Source organism: Cotesia glomerata, linkage group LG3 (genome assembly GCF_020080835.1).
Source record: "Cotesia glomerata isolate CgM1 linkage group LG3, MPM_Cglom_v2.3, whole genome shotgun sequence".
Classification (NCBI taxonomy): Eukaryota; Metazoa; Arthropoda; class Insecta; order Hymenoptera; family Braconidae; genus Cotesia; species Cotesia glomerata.
Genome location: NC_058160.1, coordinates 793,193 through 813,550, shown reverse-complemented (window position 1 = coordinate 813,550; position 20,358 = coordinate 793,193). Strand labels below are relative to the sequence as shown.

The following is a 20,358-nucleotide window of genomic DNA, read 5'->3' as shown; positions in this document are numbered from 1 at the left end:
ATTATTGATGTGGAGTGAGTAATTGTAACAGACAATTAATTAGACGCCGAACGTATTGTATATTGTATGATGATACTCAACTGGGGAATAAAATAAAGAGAGACAGTTATTTAAGATGCGAAGATGATGTAAGGGATAGAAGGTGTCTCTGAGAATAGTTGTTAAGAAACTTACGCCATTGTTTATGTGTACAAGTTCACCACGGGGTTAACTAACTTAAAAGTGGTGCTGGCAATTTATCGGCGAGGGGGTCGGCTATTTGTTAAATGCTTCAACTCACTTGGTATAAATGTCTGATTTGGTGATGGATATATTTTAGTTAATAAAGTGGCACTAAACCATCAACATTTCTCTCGTTGATTTTTTATTTTTTTTGTTCTTGTTATTTGTTCTCAAGTTGGATACTCACGGGTAAATATTGTTATTTTTTGTTACTGTGGTTATAATATATTTAGGAAAATTTTTTTTAATCGTAATTTTTATTTGTTATTAGAAGCTTTGTCAATTTAATAGTTGTGCTGATTATTTATTTAATTGTTTATAATTTATATGAGAACTTGGTTGTAATTATTAGTGTTTCATTTTTTGAATTGAATCAAAGGTTAGTTTATTTTAAGATAGTTCGGTCATGCAAGCATCATTTCAAGAAACCTTCCAAATTTATAATATAAGTACTTAAATTCATAATGCACATGCTGTTAAAATTTGGAGACGATTTACCACTTCTAAGCGAAGATAATTGCAATTGAAAATGACATTTTTACACAGGCGGCATGGAAAAAGAGAGAGAAAACCGCGAAGCTTTATTATTTTTGTATTGAAGAAATTTTAAGAATTTCACGAAAAACTAATATTACTTAGATTAATCCATGTATAATTACCCTGAAAAATTCTGGAATTCCCTGTCATATAGTTTATGAGAAATCATTGATAAACTAGTAAAGTAAACAAGTAAAGTCATACGTGGAAGTAAGTGAGCAATACCCCGTAAGAGAAGCGACACTAGCGAATGAAAAAGACAGCAGTAGATAGATAGATAGATAGATCCCGTGTAAAAAAAAATCGTCTTAAAATTGTCTTAAAATTGTCGTTCGTTTAAGATCTTAAACGTGACACAAACCAAGACTATTTTAAGACTCTTTTAAGACGCCAAAAAAAAATTCCGAGAGTTAAAAAATTATCATCCGACAATTTTAAGACTTTTTTAAGACGTTCCGTTTTAATGTTCCGGGGCTCTGTCGCTGTTAGCTCATCTTAAAATAGTCTCTAAATTTTTTTTTAACATTTTTTTAAGACTAATTTAAGATCATTTTAAGACAATTTAAAGACGCTCCATAATAATTTTTCGGAGCTGTCATTGTGACATCTTAAAATAGCCTGGAAATTTTTTAATAATTTTTTTTAAAACTATTTTAAGATTTTTTCAAGACGATTTTAAGACTATTTTAAGATTTTTTAAAGTCTTAAAATTGTCGGATAATTTTTTACCAATTTTGAATTCCATTTAAAATCATCTTACTCAAAAATATTTCGGTTAGAAAGTCGTAAAATCGTCTAAAAAATGTCTAAAAATTAATTTTCACAACAAATTCGAGAACCAAAATTTCAAAAATCTGCTCTCGGAATTATTTTTTTTGGCGTCTTAAAAGAGTCTTAAAATAGTCTTGGTTTGTGTCACGTTTAAGATCTTAAACGAACGACAATTTTAAGACGATTTTTTTTTACACGGGATAGATAGATAAAAAATTTTATTTGGCTCTGGAACCTAAGCTCCCTCAGAGCCATCAATATTTAAATTACATTGGTTTACATAGGTTACAAGATTACTTAACTAATTAAAAGTTTACAATTAAATTCAATTTGAAAAGTAATAAAATCCAAATAGATCATTTAATACAAACAAATAACTTAATTTAAAGTCATAATAATTCAACGAGAAAAAATATTTAAATAAGATCAAAAATAAAGATTGCAATTGTTAGTTGTCATGTTCAAAAAAGTGATTGAAGCAAGCATTTTTAAATTCAACAAGTAGCCTAAACTATAGGTTGTAAAAGAATATTACTTTGTAATATTCTTACTTTGTGATTTTTAACAAAATTTATTTAAAAAATAAATTTCAATTACCGCTCAACTACTTATCTTGTATTTATTATAAGCGCTTGAACTTCTTAACTTTTTATCCATTTATCAAATTGTTGGTTAAGTAAATCGGAAACAAAAACGGTGTTGGCAAACAAAATTATTGACTTTGATACTATGTATGAATGTCAAATAAATTATCTGTCTAAACAGACTCGAAATTCATTTTAATTAAACAGTGACAATAGATAATTTAATAATAAAATGAATTATTGTCAGTAAGCCGACGTAGTAATAACATATTCGGCAGTGTTGGATAAACAAAATTTATATTTTAAACAAATTTATTTCTACTTTCTTTTTTTTGAATTCATAATTATGCAAATAAAAATTTTTTTTAATCAAGAAAATTTTTGTTGAAAAATTAGTAATCAAAAAAATTTATTTATTTATTTTTTTTTTTTAATTGTACAGAAAAAAATGAAATATTATAAGTAAAAAAGTATCTTTTTTAATTAACTTACAATTAAAATTATAAATAAATAGTCCGACGTATTAGAAAAGAAGATAATTTAATCGAAAAATTAGTATTTATAAAAAAAAATACTAATTAAAAAATTATTAATTAGATAAAAAAGAACTAATTTTATTGAAAAATTATCAATTAAAATTAAAAGAAAAAAATGAATAATTAATAGCAATTTAATTAACAAAAATACTATTTTTCCCATTACAAATCGTAACAAAGAAAGTTATTTAAACAAAACGATTCTAAAATAATAACATTCCAGGTGTACAAATAGTGATTATAAACTATTAGACATATTATGTTTTTCTTATCTTTGAAATTTTTTTATAATTTTTTCTTTCAAGTTTAATTAAAAAAAAAAAAATTTTTTTTGTTTTTTCTTTTTTAATATCTTAAATTTTTTAAATTTCTTAAATTTATCTTCTCTTTGCAGATGCTATGTATTGTATAAAATCATTAATTATAAACTTTCTATCCATAAAAATGTAACATATTGTTGTAAATTGCCGAGGGCGTTTCTTTACAAATAAATAAATAAATAAATAAAACAAAAATAAAAAAATTTCAACGTTAAATTTGCGTTTACATAAAAAAATATAGCACGTATCTCATCGGGCAACAGACATTCACCTTTAGTAACGTAACGACGTAACTACAAAAATGGATTAATACAGATAATGGGTTTCCCGATAAGAAAATTGGCCTGCAAATAATTATATACACGTGAGTAGATATACGTTCGCGTCTGTTATGTTTGTACACAAAGTATCTATCTAATTTACTTTATCGAGTATGTGAAAATAAAAATGCGAGGACTTATCACTAGATATACTTAGAAAAGAGCCAAGGTGATATGAGACTCTTAGATGTTTTTAAGTGTTTATTGTTAAAATACCCTCGGTACAAACACTAAAAAAACGTGGACGGAAAATTGAGAAGAAGCAGAGTAGTATCAATGTACAAAAGAATTATAACGACGAACGATGGTGCATTACCTTGCGGCCAGCTGGATACGATAAAGAATTTCCTCATCGCCAGCTAAATGACATCTTTGTACGTGTGTACATGTATGTCTTTTGAGTTACCTCAACAGTCTATATATTGGAGAGTTTACGTTGGAAAAGGTGATAGTCGAGCTTGAAACGCGATACACAAACGTGATTTCACGTTTCTGCGGTTCGGGTATTCTTTTTTTTTTTTTTTTTCGATTGTTGCTTTTAATTTTTTATGCACTTTGACAAAATGGAGAATAATATTAATAAAAAGCGCAAACCTTCTCTTTTACGCAGGTATGAATTAATTAATTAATTCTGATTGATTTTTGTTTGTAATTTTTTTGGGTGAAGAATTTTTAATTAAAGTTTAAGTTATTTTAATTTTTAATAATTTTTTATTGCTTTTTTTCTTAGAAAATTATTGTGAATTATTTATTAATTAAATAATGACTTAAAGACCTTCGTATAGTTCTCGTGAGTTACTTTAAGACTAACTGTTTATTTTTATTTATTTCATAGACTCATTTTTAAATTAAATAGAAATAATTTATCATTTTTGAGTATATTTAAAATATTTATAATAATAGTTTTGTATAATAAATAAATTTTTAATTGTTTAAATATTTTTCTCTTTGAGAAATTTTTAATTAATTGTTATTTATTGATTAAAGGAAATTTAATTTTTTGTATAAAAATTCATAATTTATTTTTACGTATTAAAGAATTTTAACAAATACTTGAAATAATTTATCTCAAGTTTAAGTTTGTAAATTTTAATTATATTTTTTTTTTAAATTTGACTTCAAAATATTGAAACAAATTTGAATATTTTTTTTTCTCCACTTTTATAATTATTAATTATATAAATTAATTAATTAATTTACATTCAGTAATTTTCGTAATTTTTTCAGGTACTTATAGAAACAAAAAAAAATATTAATGTCATTTTTTTTAAATATTAAAATTTATTTATTATATTAAACTAAGAAAAAAAGTTATATTAATTTTAAAAATCTCTAAATACGCATTTTGTAATTTTTAAATGAATAAAAGTTTTTTTTTATTAATAATATAAATAATATGTCTTGGAATGAATTTAACTCTGGAAATTTTAAATTAACTAAAAATCATCTAAACAAATTATTTACTGAGTAAAATTATATGCTCTAGATTCTAGGTAAAAATTTTTCGGAATTTTATAAAAATAGTACATCGTAATACTGAAAATAAATAAGAAAAAAATCTGACTCAGACTTTCTGAATAATTTCCTATGACAAAAAATTTCATCTCAAAATTTGTTTATTATTATTGAATTTATGATAGATCTTTAGACAACTAATGTTCTAAAAATGTAACATTTCTTAAAAAAGTATTAAAGAATTAAAAAACAATAATAAAGCTTTAAAAAAATTAAAGGTCAATAAATTTTAAAAAAAAATTAAATCTTCAATGTAAAAACTAAAAAAAACCCTATGAATAATTAATCGAAGTAAAACCCCAAATATCTGATGACATCATGCGGATTGTCGAAATTTAAAATTCCAATGTCAAATAATTGCCAGTCTAAATAAATTAAAATAATAATAAAACTATAAACTTATTTTGGGATGAAGAGTACATTCTAGCGTTGGAGGTAGAGGTCGAGGCAAAGAATCTAAGCACAAGTATAAATATATGCCATATGCATATGGAAGTTTAACTTAGAGTCCATAAATAATACCACGCACGTGTATTTACATTTGTCGGTAATTGCAATAGCGTTATTTCCAATAAATGAGTGGCTTCTTTTTCTTCATTATTATTATTATTTATTATTTATCACATGCTATAAAAAGGCGAATAGTGAATAGTGAACTTGCCTTTTTTGACCCGGAGAAAGGGAAATTCAACGACGCATGCTTCTTTAACATTATTCGTGGGTGAATCAGAACCAGAGCACAAACACGGAGGTTTCATGATCACAGACTCGACTCGTGCCACCAGGATCACATTTAAGATCCTTGCCGCAACTTCTCTCGGTCATTGATCTTCCCTTCAATATTGTGTCGCTATTAATTGTAAACATTAACAGTGCTCGCTTGATTGTTAACTTTTACCCTCATTTTCGCTTCAATTTTTCTTCACTCTAATTATTATCGTTATTACAATTTAAATTTTCACTAACAAAATTCCCACGTCGGATCGAGCGACTGAAATCGATAGTGAGCCAAAAGTTTTGCCAGATGTCTTTTTTATGTGATAAATAAGTGTCAATTATTATTAATATTTTTATAATTTATTTCTAAGGATTGAAAAAAATCGACTCGAGAAAAACGTGAGTTATCTCGAAAAATTAAATGAAATATTTTAATAAAATTTTAACCACCAAGTTTGTCAGTAAAAAATAGTTTAACGACTTTTGTTTTATTACTAAACTCCATTAGACGTTTCTTGACCCTGTGTTATATTCTCTCTATTTCTTCCTCATTTTATGCTTCTTTTACTTAATATAATATAATAGTTCTTCTTGTTCTTCTTCATCCTCGTAACGGGGGATGAATAATATTGCATGAATGAAAGCTTTTACTGATTCATCACATAATACAAACATATATACTTGCGGTGGGAATAATTTTAGGATTGATGCCAAATATTCTACGGAGTTTATTTAATAACTTTACTTTTAAATTGCATCGAGCTATTTTAGAAATTTACTTCATTTTTTATTATTTACTACACTTTATTTATACTACTGTTTTGTACATAAAATATTCATTTTAAATAAATAGTCAATATTTATAGTTCCAGGAAAAAATATGTATATTTTTCAATCGAATATAATGGTAAAAAAATTTTTTAAATAATAGCAAATAAAATTTCGGAAAATAAAGTCGGTATGTTTGGAATTAATGTCAGTTTTTATGATCGAAAAATCGAGACGTCTTAAAAAAAATTATCCTGGTATGAGATTTAATATTTTACGTATTAATAAAAATATCTTCAAGGTCGTAAAAACAAAAATATTGAGTGCATTTTTTAAATATCTTCCTGTGAGAGCTTGGAAAAAAAAAACAATCTGAAGAATTTTGCAAAGAAAGATTAATTTATTTTTTTATTGATAGTAAAAAATCTGAACGCACTTAATTAAAAAAAAAATAAAATTTTAGTTGTTAAATATTAACTATAATATAATTGTATCGTTATTGTTATTATAATAATTATTAATAAATATTTATATATTAATAATAAATTACTAATAATAATTTATTCAATGATTTTTATTCTATTAAAAAATTAAATTATAAGAGAGATTTTTAAGAAATAATTTTTTGTGCAAAAAAATTTTGCTTGATTCAAAAATTAAAAATTTCAAATTAATTTTTTTTAATAGTTTAATTTTTTCTACTATAACTTATCTTAAGACTTTAATATCTTAAGAATTTAAAATAAATTTCAATAAAGCACAGACCACAAGTAATGAGACTATTTCCGTGCAAAAAAATTTTTATGTTATGACGAACTTGATCCTTAAATTGATAATTAAAAAAAAATATTTATAATAAATTTTTTTAATTTTCTTGCAAAAATTTTGAAAAAAATATTGACGAATTTTTTGGATAATTTTTTTATATTTTTTTCAGTACATAAATTAAAATTAATAAAACCCAAAATTTGTGTATCTTAATGTTCACTATAAAAAAAAATAACTTACGTTTTATTAAAGATTCGCTAACAAAAAAAATTTTGACATCTTTTCCACAGCAAAAAGTGATTCGCATCTTTATAAAAGTCCGCGCATTATATATAATAAATACACTTTCATATACATACTGTAACAAAACAGTATTAGACTTTGATGTTGATGTATTTGACTCTCAACTTCCTGACCAAGTAATTTTTCGTCATCGATCGATCGGTATCTTTAGACAAAAGTATTTCTTAGACAAAAGTACAAAAGAGAATACGCCCCTTATCATATAAATCCTTAATATAAATTCATACTTGTACTTCAGTAAAATATTTTCTCTCTTTTTTTTTCACCTACTTCTCATCTATTTATATTTTTTTTATTATAGCCACAGTCATCTTATCTTTTTATAGATAAAAGTTACATCTATGCGTACAAATATCAAGTAAATAAAATATTTATGGTCTTGTCTTGCATTACCCTAATTTTTTGTAATATTGAGAGATCTTGCCCTATTAATCCAGACGGCTCTTATGTTTTTATTTATTTTTTTCTAATTAAATTTATTGCGTTAAAGAGAGATTTATCTGCCGCTATTTAATTATAAATTTCGAGTTTAATTTAATGATTAAAATTATCGATAAGCTGTTTATTTTGGCAAACATTTTACTTAAAGATTGCTTAACTTCTTGGTTATTTTATACCAACATTTTTATTAACAAAAATTAATTATAAATTTAGTCAGAATTTTTGCCTTAAATTCAAAATAATATTTAATAATTATATATAAATATTTAATATTTAATATTTTTAATATTTAATATTTTTAATAATTAATTAATAATTTTTAATATTTAATAATTAATGGTGTCAAATTTTTGATATTAAGGCATAAATATTTGCCGTAAAAAATTTTTTTTCAGATAAAAATTATTTATTAACGTTTAATTTTCTAAAAAAAATGTCTTACAATTTTTTTTAGGACCAATAAGAAAGCCATAATATGAAAATTAATATTTTTATAATTATTGAAAATTTTAATCATTCATTTTGAAATTTTGGCAAAAATCATAAAATTAATAAAAAAAAAAACTTTTAATTTTGTTTTATTCGTATAAAATTATTGAATTTTTTAATATTGTTTTATTTTTTTAAATCAGAATAAAAAATATACAATAAATAATGCTAACAAAAACACTATCAATCATATTATCATATATTATCAGTAATATACATTGAATTACTCCAAAGAAAATAAACACGTCTCTGAGGTGAGCTTCGATACTAACGCGTATGTTGGATCAAAACCAGACAATTCTACTTTTTATTATTTTAAAGTTTAACTGTTGCTTTAATGTTTATTATGAGCTTCAATGTTTATGTATTTATTTGCACGTTATTGTTCTCCTGACAATTTTGCAAGCAAGTAAATCATCATTTTTTAAATTTATAAACAAGAAAGTTATAAAGTTTTTATATTTTTGCTCTCGGGATTTTATTTGTAAATTTTACGACATAAAAATATTATTTATAATGTAAATAAAATATAAGAGTTTAAAAAAGGCTTTAAATTTTATTAAACAAATAATCGGGTGGTTATTTATTTTTGTAAAGATATTTTTTTACCAGACAAAATTGTTTGATATTGTTTCGGGTCTAGTCATAAAAAAAAAATTAGGAAAAGATTTTTTAACTTAATTTTTTAACAAATATTTGATGATTTATATAATTTTTATCTCAATTTTTTTTTAAAGTAAATATTTTTTAATTTAAAATTTTTTGTAAGAAAGGAAAATATTTTGATTTAAAAAACTGAAGGCAGTTTGTTAAAAGTGCGCTTCGTAACCATTGCCATAGTAACGGTTGCTATGATAACCGTTGCCAAAGTTGTTAGCATAGCAACGAAAAGCAACACCAATGAAAACGTCACATCAACTTTGTAATAAAAGATAAGCGTATAAAAATTTTAAAAACCGACGGATGAGTTTTAAATCATGCGAAAATAAGTAGAGGCTTAACAAACTAAAGCTGGTAAAAAATAAATTTACAGGATCACTGGAATGGAGGGCAGCTTCCATAATCAAAATGGATCTGACGAAGCAAATAATCAAAATCATATTAATGGTAAAAAGTCTTCGATGTCGTTAAGCGTAACCGGCTTGTGGGATGTCGTCCCCCGTATGGAATACTACAGGTACTGTTATAATGAAATTTACAAATATAATGTCAATAATAATTATTATTATCAATCAAATTTTCAACCTTTTTTCGGTCAATCTAGTGACACGTTTTGCAAATTTTTTAATAATTATATAATTGGTAATATATTAATAAATATATTACCACTTGAAATAATTTATTTGTTTTTTTTATTTATTTAAAAAACGCTAGTCTTCATTTACTGACTTGTCTACACGAGATTTCTAATAAGTAAATTATTTTAATTGAAAATACATTTTACAATTCAGTCTTTTATTCTTAATTAAATAAGTTTAAAATTTATGATGATTGTATAAAAATTCTTATCATACAAATTGTAAACGCTACAATTCATAGATCGTTGAGTCTAGCATAAAATGCTCTCAGTGTAAAAATGTTTGAGTGACGCGTGTGGTGAAGGGTCTGGTAGTTTAAGTAGTAGAGCACCCTTGAAGATCCAGGTTCGAGTCCTGGCTTGGTTCCGAGCCTCATATTTTTTCTGAGGCTCGTTATTTCCAACTAATTTTATATTTAACTAATATTTAACATCAAAACAGATATTGACAATACTTTCAGTTAATATTATTCAAAATAGAGATGGTATCCCCCATGAAAAAAAAATATATGTCGAAATACATGAAAAATATATTTTAAATATATTAAAAATCTATAAAAAATATATAAATTATGTATAATAAATATATTTTTAATAACCAACTTTTGGCAAATTTTCATATATATTTTATATATTTTAAATATATTCAAAATATTTTTTTTTATATTTTTAGCTATGTATTATTTATGTATTTTAAGATATATCTTGAATATATCTAAAATATATTTAAAATATATATGAAAATCGGCCAAAAGTTATTAAAAATATATTTAGTATACATATTTTTTATACATTTATAGATTTTTAATATATTTGAAATATATTTCGACATATATTTTTTTTATATTTTTTTTTTCATGGGGGATGATAGAAAACTGTACAAAGAGCACAAAAGTTGTTCTGATATTTAGTAATATGTAATTTCCACATTCATATATTTAAATAACATGATACTAGGTTTACCGAAAAAAATAAAAAATATCAATAATTTTAAACCACACTGACAGAAGGATTTTTTTGTACCAAAAAATATTTGTTAATAGTTAACAAATCATTTATTAGAGACCACTTTTTAGTATTAAACAAATATTTCTTAGTATTTAAAATGATTTATTTGTATTTAATAAATCTGATATTCATTTATTAATAAATCTTATTAAATACTAAAAAATATTTATTAAGGTCTAAAAAGTGGTCTCTAATAAATGATTTGTTAAATATTAACAAATATTTTTAACTATAAACAAATCCTTCTATCAGTGCACAGTCTGAATGATCATTTACTACGACAGTAATAATAATAATAATGTAAAAAAAAATTTCTGTCAAAAACAGAATGAGCAAACGTGCTAAGCGGCCATCTCTAAGTGATTTGCACGACGGAAACCCAGTAAAAGTAAGTTATATATTACTTATCTCTGATAATTTATCATTGAATAATTTATCCTTGTCAATATAAAATGTTAATAAAAATCAATCAATATTGCAAAGCTTGAAGGCGCTAATTTAGCACGTCACTCATTATTCTCTCGAATACTACTAACCTGTTATTAAAAATAACTAAAAAGAAGTAATCTCACCGGTAAAAACCCGACGTGTCTAGATATCGTCGGATTTAACCGGTAATTTTCTGTATACACATTTACACAATCTCATTTACCTACGTAACATTAACACCTCATATATCTATTAAATATAAACTTAAATATAAGCAGAATTTACGTTTATTTGTTTTAACCGTACGGTAATTTACAGAGTTGATTAACTCTAACTGTCCCTGTCTTAACGACTCACACAAAAACTTATAATCTCTTAATCTTTCAGTCATCCTTCACACCAATTTAAAAATAGATATTTCAACACCCAGAACAATAGAAACAAATAATAAATATTGCACAACTCATGATGCGAAGCATCAGAGAGTGCTTTACGATCGAAAAATTTTTTTCGCCTCATTTTAGCAACTATTTTTAGTATTATAGCCTTGTTAGTTCACAGAATAAAGATATTTTGCATACTATTGTCGAGATAATTTAATGGAGATTAATTCCATACTTTCTAAAAATTGATTTCCTGCAATAGAAACGGAAAAAAACATCAAAATAGGTCAAAAAATTTTCCTGTCCGTCATGTATGAAACCCCGGAAACACTGTAACTTGTGAAAAAATCAATTATTTGAGTTAAATTTTTTTAAAAATTCTAATCGACGATTGTAGGTCACTGAATGCGAATGGTTAATTAATTCAGTGTCGTTTAATTACAATTAATAAAAAACGAAAACTACAAGACTGTATATCTATATATATCCATGTAAAATTAACATGGATGGTGATATATCTATATCTATAGATATTATGTACATTTTATTCCACCAGGGGCGATTGTGCAGTACCTTCCTACTACAGCTGTTTTTTCGGCAATTAATTTTGAACGACTTTTTTTTTTTTTTTTTTTTTTTTTTTTTTTATATTTCATAATTAAATGAGCATTATGAGTCGTGCAATTTTGGATTTTCCAAACTTTTTTTGTTTTTATTGCTTTTAAGAGTATCCTTAAAATGTTAAAATAAATGTATGCTTTTTGATGCGTAGGATACCAACGTTGAAGCGGCTATTGTAAATCCAGGACAAGCGAGCCACGCAGGAATAAAATTAGGATGGATACAAGGGGTATTGATTCCTTGCCTTCTTAACATATGGGGTGTTATGCTGTTTCTTCGGCTATCCTGGATAGTTGCACAGGCCGGGATATCATGGTCGCTATTAATTATCGGCATATCAGCACTCGTCTGCGTTATAACAACACTCAGTCTCAGTGCAATTAGTACTAATGGCGAAGTAAAGGGAGGTGTGTTGATACATTGACTATCTTCATTTTATTTTCTCTTTCTCTTTCTCTTATTTTTCTTTGTTTTATTTTTACACTAAGGCGCGCTCCGTTTGTATTTCCACAATACTTCCACCTCGTTGTTTTTACACACGTTTTTATCTCTTCATTCCTCTCGATTTCATGTTTTTTTTAACGGCTTTGCGCGGCAAGTAATAATAGAATTTTTATTGATAATTAGCTACTGTTTTTTTTTATTCGCTCATAAAATTGTTGAGAATTTTTTATTATCGCAAAAAAATTTTTTAGAACAAGACTTATGCAAAAAATCATTGAATAATATTATTAAAATCTCAATAAATTTTTAGTACCCTAAAACTCATTTAAAAAAAATATGAAAAAATTTTTAATGACTAAATTTTATTATTATCGTTTTTTAATAAAAAAAAAACTTCCAATAAATGCAAACAGTCTGTAAATCTAGTCAGTTATATATTATAAAATAATAACTGTAATTAAAATTCTATATTAATGAAGTTAATTAAATAAATTTTTATTTATTATTTAAAAAAAATATTTTTTCAGGAGGAATTTATTTCATTATTTCAAGATCGCTAGGCCCAGAATTTGGAGCGTCTATTGGGCTAGTTTTCGCATTTGCGAACGCAGTAGCAGCTTCGATGAACACAATCGGTTTCTGTGAATCAATGAACGATTTATTGAAAAGTCACGATCTAAAGATAATAGACAACGGCGTTAACGACATAAGAATCGTCGGAGCGATAGCTTTGTTCGTAATGATTTTAATTTGCGCTGTCGGCATGGAATGGGAGTCAAAAGTAAGTGTCAAAAATTGAAACAACAAAACAGAAACTTATTTAAAACTGAAAAATTGAAAAATTTTCAGGCTCAAAATTTCCTGATTGCAATAATCGTGATCGCCATGTTCGACTTTATGATCGGCACGATTATTGGCCCGCGCGATGAAGTCGCAAAAGCCGAAGGATTTATCGGGTTTTCGACAGAAGTCTTCCAGAAAAACTGGAACTCAGACTACCGACACTTCGAAAACACGACACACAATTTCTTCTCGATCTTCGCGATATTTTTCCCGTCGGTGACGGGCATCCAAGCGGGCGCTAATATTTCTGGTGATTTAAAAGACCCCGCTAAAAGTATTCCAATCGGGACTTTATTGTCTCTGCTAATTTCCATGATTAGCTACGTTGCATTCGTATTGTTCGCTGGCGGTGCGGCTCTACGTGATGCCGGTGGATTTGTCAACAATACTATTGTTAATTGTACTCCCGGAATCGACTGTCAGTACGGCCTTCACAATAGCTTTTCTGTAAGTGAAACATTTTTCAATAATTATTTATGATAATGCTAATTTGTTCTTTCGGAAATTTTAAAATAAAATAAAAGCTACAGTGTGAAAATAAATGAGCTGAAAACCTGATTTTTTTTTCTATTCTCGAAGTTTTTTTTTTTTTTTTTTTTTTTTTTCATTCTAACTTTTTTTATTAATTAAATTTTTTATTGAGATAAAATTTTTCATAGCGATTAAATTTTTCAAATTTTTCAACTCAATAAAGTTACTGTGAGAAAAAATTTTATTTCTTCAGCTAAGAAATAAAATTGTCTAAAATTTCCAACTAATTCATTTCTTGTTACAAAAATGCCCAAATTTTTCAAAAGAAACTTTTTCTCTCAGTGTATCCTTAAAAAAATGAATACTCGCTCAAAATTTGGCAGTCTTGTCTATAAAATGAACAGTACCATTACGATTAAAATTAATATTAAAACTACACGGAAAAAAATAAATAGTAAATGCAATATGATGCAGTCTTGGTAAATGAACGTGATGAAATCATGTTGCAGCCACATGATTTGTCATGTTTCGGCTACATGGCAATCATGTTGTGGTAGCATGGGAAAATCATGTGGCAGCTACATGATTTTCTTGTAGCCGAAACATGACAAATCATGTGGCTGCAACATGAGAAAATCATGTGGTAGCAACATGATTTGTCATGTTTCGGTTGCATGACAATCATGTTGCGGTAGCATGAGAAAAATCATGTGGCAGCAACATGATTTTCATGTAGCCTTAATAGCATAAAATTAAGCTGCAAAAACTAAATATTTATGCTTCAGAAACATTATTTATTATAAAGTAACTAGGTTTTTTAGGATTTATAATATTGCAGATGAAAATAAGAGTAAATTATCGAATTATACAATTTGTAAACGATATCTTTGTTTACTAAAATTATATACAAATTTTATTGCCAATAGCTTTGATTTGTGATAAAAGTAAATAAATTATTATTAATTGTTATTATTTTCAAATTAAGTGACTTGTTGCAACATAATTCAAGCCTTCTTTTTTTATCGATCACAAGGTACAATTAATTTTATGCTATTGAGGCTACATGAAAATCATGTTGCTGCCACATAATTTTTCTCATGCTACCGCCACATGATTGTCATGTAGCCGAAACATGACAAATCATGTGGCTGCAACATGATTTCATCATGTTCATTTACCAAGACTGCATCATGTTCCATTTACTATTTATTTTTTTCCGTGTAGCATTATGAAAACTGTATTGGCAATAATTTCCTCAGTATTTATCGTACTTTTGTACCTAGAATAATAAATTTGTTTAGTTTATATAGATTAATCTAGTTTTAAGACTCTACTTCGCTGTAAATATTGTAAATATTGTATTGTTTTTTATATTTGCCATTTGGCTATTGTGCCTTATTGGCATAAATGAATAAATCTAACATTGAAAATGAAAATCAGGTTACTTAGCTCAAGGACAGATTCTATTTGCAGCCTTTGTTAAAGATATTTTGAATAATAAACTAAATCAATCAGGTAATGCAATTGATGTCAGTATGGGGACCATTTATATATGCTGGATGCTTCGCAGCGACATTATCAACAGCTCTAACGAATTTATTATCAGTACCGCGGCTGATTCAAGCCCTGGGACGCGACAGAATTTACCCGGGATTAATATTCTTCAGCAAGGGATACGGAAAATCTGGAGAGCCGTACCGCGGCTACGTATTGACATTCATTGTCGCGGCAGTCTTTCTCCTTATCGGTAAGATTATTTAACATAACTCTAATTATCTAATAAAATAAAATGAGGCAATGTCATTAAGCAATCTTTCCAAGATCAATCTAGACCGAGATTACGTTTAAATAAAAATTGACGTAATGTTATTACTTTATTGCAGCGAATCTTAATGCAGTTGCTCCTCTTATCTCAAACTTCTACTTAGCCTCTTATGCCCTGATAAACTTCTGTACCTTCCATGCTGGCTTGATTAGACCTCTTGGTTGGAGACCAACATTCAAGGTAATCTGATAAGTTTATTTTATTTTATTTTATTATTATCGAATCATTCACTTACATCCTTATTTCTTCTTTCTTATTTCTCTTTATATTATTCTAGTTATTTCATTTTATTTTTATACTTATTTTCAGTATTACAACACGTGGCTGTCGCTCCTGGGTTTTATCCTCTGTGTAGCGTTTATGTTTTTGATTGACTGGGTTACTTCTATCATTACACTGGTTGTTATATTTGGGCTCTATTTGATCGTCGTTTACAGTAAGCCCGATGTCAATTGGGGAAGCAGTACTCAAGCGCAGATTTACAAAACTGCGCTGTCTGTTGTTTATCGGTAAATAATTTTTGTCTTTAAATATTTTTTATTTTAAATTTTAGAAAGCTTTGGAATATTTAATAGAATTTTATCTAAAGATTTTCTTCCAAAGATTTTATTACCAAAATTTTATAGGAATGATGTTAGAATATATTTTAGAAAACTGAAAGAGCTTTTTGGAAAAAAAAATTTTTTTTACAAAATTTTCGGGGTACCCCATTTTGCCCCTCCCCCCCCCCCTATAAAGCTTCAATATTTAATAAAAAAAATTTTTTTTTAATAAAATAAATTAAAATATAAAGCTTCAATATTTAAAAAAATTATTGTAGACGATAGATGAATTTAAACTATAGTCATTTACATATTTAAGGAGAGCTTAAAGTATTCTAAAGCTGGTTATTGAAAAACCGAAATTTTTTTATATCATATTTAACTTCAGAAGGATAAAAATATTCTATAGTTTTATTATATTCGAGTTATAAAAATTTTATTAGGGATTATTGAAGACAATATACTGGTAAAGTTGTAAATTTTATGATTATAGAATATTGTTTTCTTTATTTATTAAAAGTTTATTTATAGATAAATTTTTGAACATTTTTATAAAAATAGAAATTACTATTTAATCAGCGCAACAAAATTTAAGTTTTCTTGAAATTTAATTAAAAATTAAAAACACTAATTAAGAAACATTAACAGTAAAAAAAAAACAGTATTTAAATAAAAAAAATCCTGGGGTAAAATTCTTAAATTTTTTTAATAAAAAACTTAAAAGTGAATTTATATTTCAGGTTAAATGTAACTGATGAGCATGTTAAAAATTACGCACCACAAATTTTATGTCTCTCGGGATTCCCGGAGAAACGTCCTGATTTATTGCATCTGGCGAACCTGATAACCAAGCATAATTCTCTACTTATTGCTGGAGAAGTTTGCACCGTAAGTTCTCTAAATTAACTTAATTTAAAATAAATAATTTAATCTTCCAAGAGTAATAAACTTTAATCATTTTTTCTACACAATTCTACTGATTGTCCATTAATTCAATTAAAACATCTTTAGATAACAATTCTTACGTTTTCTTTTAAAAGATAATCAAATAAAAATGATCAAGATAATCAAATAAAAAAGATTTAGTTATAAGTAGATATTTTTAAAGATAAAAATAAAAATGAAAGTTTTTTTTTTTTTTTTCAATAATAAATAGGCGTCGATATCTTATCGAGCAAGACTCGCAAGATTACGCGGTGGGTATGAATGGCTGAATCGCCATCGGATCAAGGGTTTTTACCAAGTGATCAGCAATTTGAGCTTCGAAAAAGGAGCCTCTGCTTTGATGCAGGCTGCTGGCGTTGGTAAATTAGTGCCTAATGTCGTTTTGATGGGCTTTAAAACCGACTGGGCCGCTTGTAATCATAAAGATCTCGAGGAGTACTTTAATATACTTCAGTAAGTTTAGTGAAGGATTAATAACTTTTATTATTATATATTCATTGGGGTTTATTAAAAAAATTGATAATCTTTTTGAATGATCTTTAAATTCCGTCAAAGATAGCAAAAAAAATTGAGTCCAAATTCGAGCTTTTAATGTTTATATTTAGAAGTCGCAAATCGATATTTTTTCATTTTCTTTTCAAATATTGAAAAAAATATTTTTAAACTTTGGAATTTTGCATCTTTTCTTACAAGCGATGTACTGGAAAGTGTGTTATATATTATTTGGAGGAAGTTGAACGCTTTACAAAAAAGATCTCTTATGGTTTTTCAAAAATTATTCTAGATAAAGCTTGGATATATTTTATATTGTCATTTTTAGAAATTATTATTATTAAGATAAAAATTTCTTATTTATTTTGAAGAGCATATAATGTTGTTCAAAATTTTGATCTCTTAAATTTCATTGAAATTTTGATGTTTCAAATTTCTTCAAAATTTTGATCTTTTAAATTTTTAAAAAATTTTAATGTTTCAAATTTCTTCAAAATTTTGATCTTTTAAATTTTTAAAAAATTTTAATGTTTCAAATTTCTTCAAAATTTTGATCTCTTAAATTTCTTCAAAATTTTGATCACTTAAATTTTTAAAAAATTTTAATGTTTCAAATTTTTGATCTTTTAAATTTTTTAAAAATTTTGATCTTTCAAATTTGACTCCTTAGAATTTTGACAGGGTCATCATTTTTATATTTTATGACCAAATTTCAAGATCATTTGAAAACAAAAATTTATCATTTTTAATACACTAATATTTATACTTATAAATAAAATTTTAGTAATGCATTTGATCAAAAATTGGCTGTCGCGATGTTGCGTCTCCCGAACGGAATAAACACGTCGAACATTTTGAACCACGTTGAAGAAGAACAATTGGTACAAAGCAGTTACGATTTAGCGGGTAGCACTCTAATGCACGCCGACAGCGACTTGTCAATGAGCAGTCGTATAACAAGGGTACAAAGTGTACCTGTAATTGGGTCCCATTATTTACCAGGCAGCGAGTCAAGCGGACCTGCTGTCCGCGAATCCCCGACAAATTTAAGCGCTCGAGATCAGCTTAGGAATAAAAAGAAACATATTGCTGATAAATTATTGTAGTAAGTTATTTATTATAAAAAATGATTTTAAACTTGTAGTGAAAATTGAAAACAATTTTTTTTTTTTTATTAAAATTGATTCTTTTTTTTTGCAGTGAAAAAAGGAATGGAATATTAACAGAGCCCGAAATGATAACTGTTTTTGAAAAAAAACACAAGAATGGGGTTATTGATGTTTGGTGGCTCTATGACGATGGAGGTAATATTATTTAATAATTTTGTTTTAGGCCATTTTAAAGAAAAATTTTTAAACTAAAAATAAAATGAAATAATTTTTAGGATTGACGATATTGTTGCCATATATTATAAGTACAAGATCTAATTGGGAGCATTGCAAAATGCGAATATTTGCCCTAGCTAATCATAAACAAGAAAGCTCGGCTGAAGAAAAAGAGTGAGTTTTTTTAAATATTTTATTTAAATATAGCTTTTTGATAAATAAAAACTTTAGAAGTTTTTTATTTATTTATTTTTTTAAATTTTATCATTAAAAAAATCATTAAAAATTATTATTATTATTCGAGAAATATTAAAAATATTAAAAAATTTTTTTTAATCTTTGATACTTCACTTGAAATTTTAATAATAATAATAAATTTTTTTAAATTATTATTATTAATTTAAAAATAATTTTAAAAAGTTTAAAAATTACTAAAATATTGATAAATTTTTCAGAATGGCAGAAATAATGGCCAAATTCCGTATCAAGTACACAAGTTTAAAAATAGTGGACGACATAAGTGTCCCACCGAAACAAGAAACGCAAGATTTCTTTGACAAACTCATCACTGATTTCAGAAGACAAGACGATAATGACACAACAGACTGCGTGATAACGGACCTAGAATTACAAACATTAAAAGACAAAACAAATCGGCAGTTGCGTCTCAGAGAGCTGCTGCTGGAAAACTCTAGCAAGTCAACTCTTGTTGTAATGTAAGTGTTAAATTCAAAATTTTTTATTTGAAGAGGATTCTTTAATTTTTTCTAAACAAATAATAACTTACTTTTAGGTCCTTACCGATGCCAAGAAAAGGAGCTGTGTCGGCTCCGCTGTATATGGCTTGGTTAGAAACTTTAACCCGTGATATGCCGCCGACACTTTTAATACGAGGGAATCATGCATCTGTATTAACGTTTTACTCTTAAGTAGTTTAATATTTTTTAAATCTAGAACCATTTTTAAATTAAAAAATGTCAATATTTGTTTGATTTAAGCAAACGTCATAATTAATTATTAATTATTAATTATTTACAAGACGCTCTCTATTAAAATATGAGCAAATTTATGATAGAGTCTAGTAAAAAAAATTAATATTTTTTTCATCGCTTTTATGATTTCTTCAATTTTTTTTAATTGAATAGTTAATTAAATAAAAAATTTTAAAGACTAATTGAAGTAATAATTAAATACGAAATAATAAAAAAGTAATACTGAAAAATAATCATTAAAAGTGAGGAAAAATATCGAGCCAATTAGCAATACAACTGTCATATAATCACAACAATAACTTTTAATTATTTATTATTTATCAGATTGTATATAAAAGTCATTTTAAAATAACAAGTTCGACAAATATTTAAATAAGTATCTTATTTCTCAATGAACTGATGAATTACTATTTACTATAATTAAATCCCACTATAATTTATAAGACTTTT

At 26.0% G+C, this 20,358-nt stretch overlaps 1 protein-coding gene across 3 annotated transcripts; it reads left to right on the top strand.

Moving 5' to 3' along the window:
- Positions 1-268: 268 nt before the first annotated feature.
- Positions 269-20,020, top strand: LOC123260311 (bumetanide-sensitive sodium-(potassium)-chloride cotransporter). Of its 3 annotated transcripts, none has more exons than XM_044721327.1 (16): positions 269-411; positions 9,325-9,468; positions 10,924-10,984; positions 12,181-12,436; positions 13,001-13,254; positions 13,323-13,763; positions 15,303-15,534; positions 15,671-15,792; positions 15,922-16,121; positions 16,895-17,042; positions 17,311-17,552; positions 18,376-18,696; positions 18,792-18,895; positions 18,976-19,090; positions 19,372-19,632; positions 19,710-20,020. In XM_044721327.1, the coding sequence occupies exons 2-16, from the start codon at positions 9,335-9,337 to the stop codon at positions 19,843-19,845; spliced, it is 3,027 nt and encodes a 1,008-aa protein (XP_044577262.1). In that variant the 5' UTR covers positions 269-411; positions 9,325-9,334; the 3' UTR covers positions 19,846-20,020. The 3 variants fall into 3 exon arrangements, with proteins under 3 accessions (XP_044577262.1, XP_044577261.1, XP_044577263.1); XM_044721326.1 differs by lacking the exon at positions 269-411 and adding an exon at positions 3,734-3,900; XM_044721328.1 differs by lacking the exon at positions 269-411 and adding an exon at positions 5,557-5,921.
- Positions 20,021-20,358: the final 338 nt, after the last annotated feature.

Bases quoted from the DNA above. Each gene is read 5' to 3' on its own strand.
- LOC123260311 (XM_044721326.1), top strand. From the start codon at position 3,839: ATGCACTTTGACAAAATGGAGAATAATATTAATAAAAAGCGCAAACCT. The intron at 3,901-9,324 runs GTATGAATTAAT...ATAAATTTACAG, and splicing joins AAACCTTCTCTTTTACGCAG to GATCACTGGAATGGAGGGCA. The intron at 9,469-10,923 runs GTACTGTTATAA...TGTCAAAAACAG, and splicing joins CCCCGTATGGAATACTACAG to AATGAGCAAACGTGCTAAGC.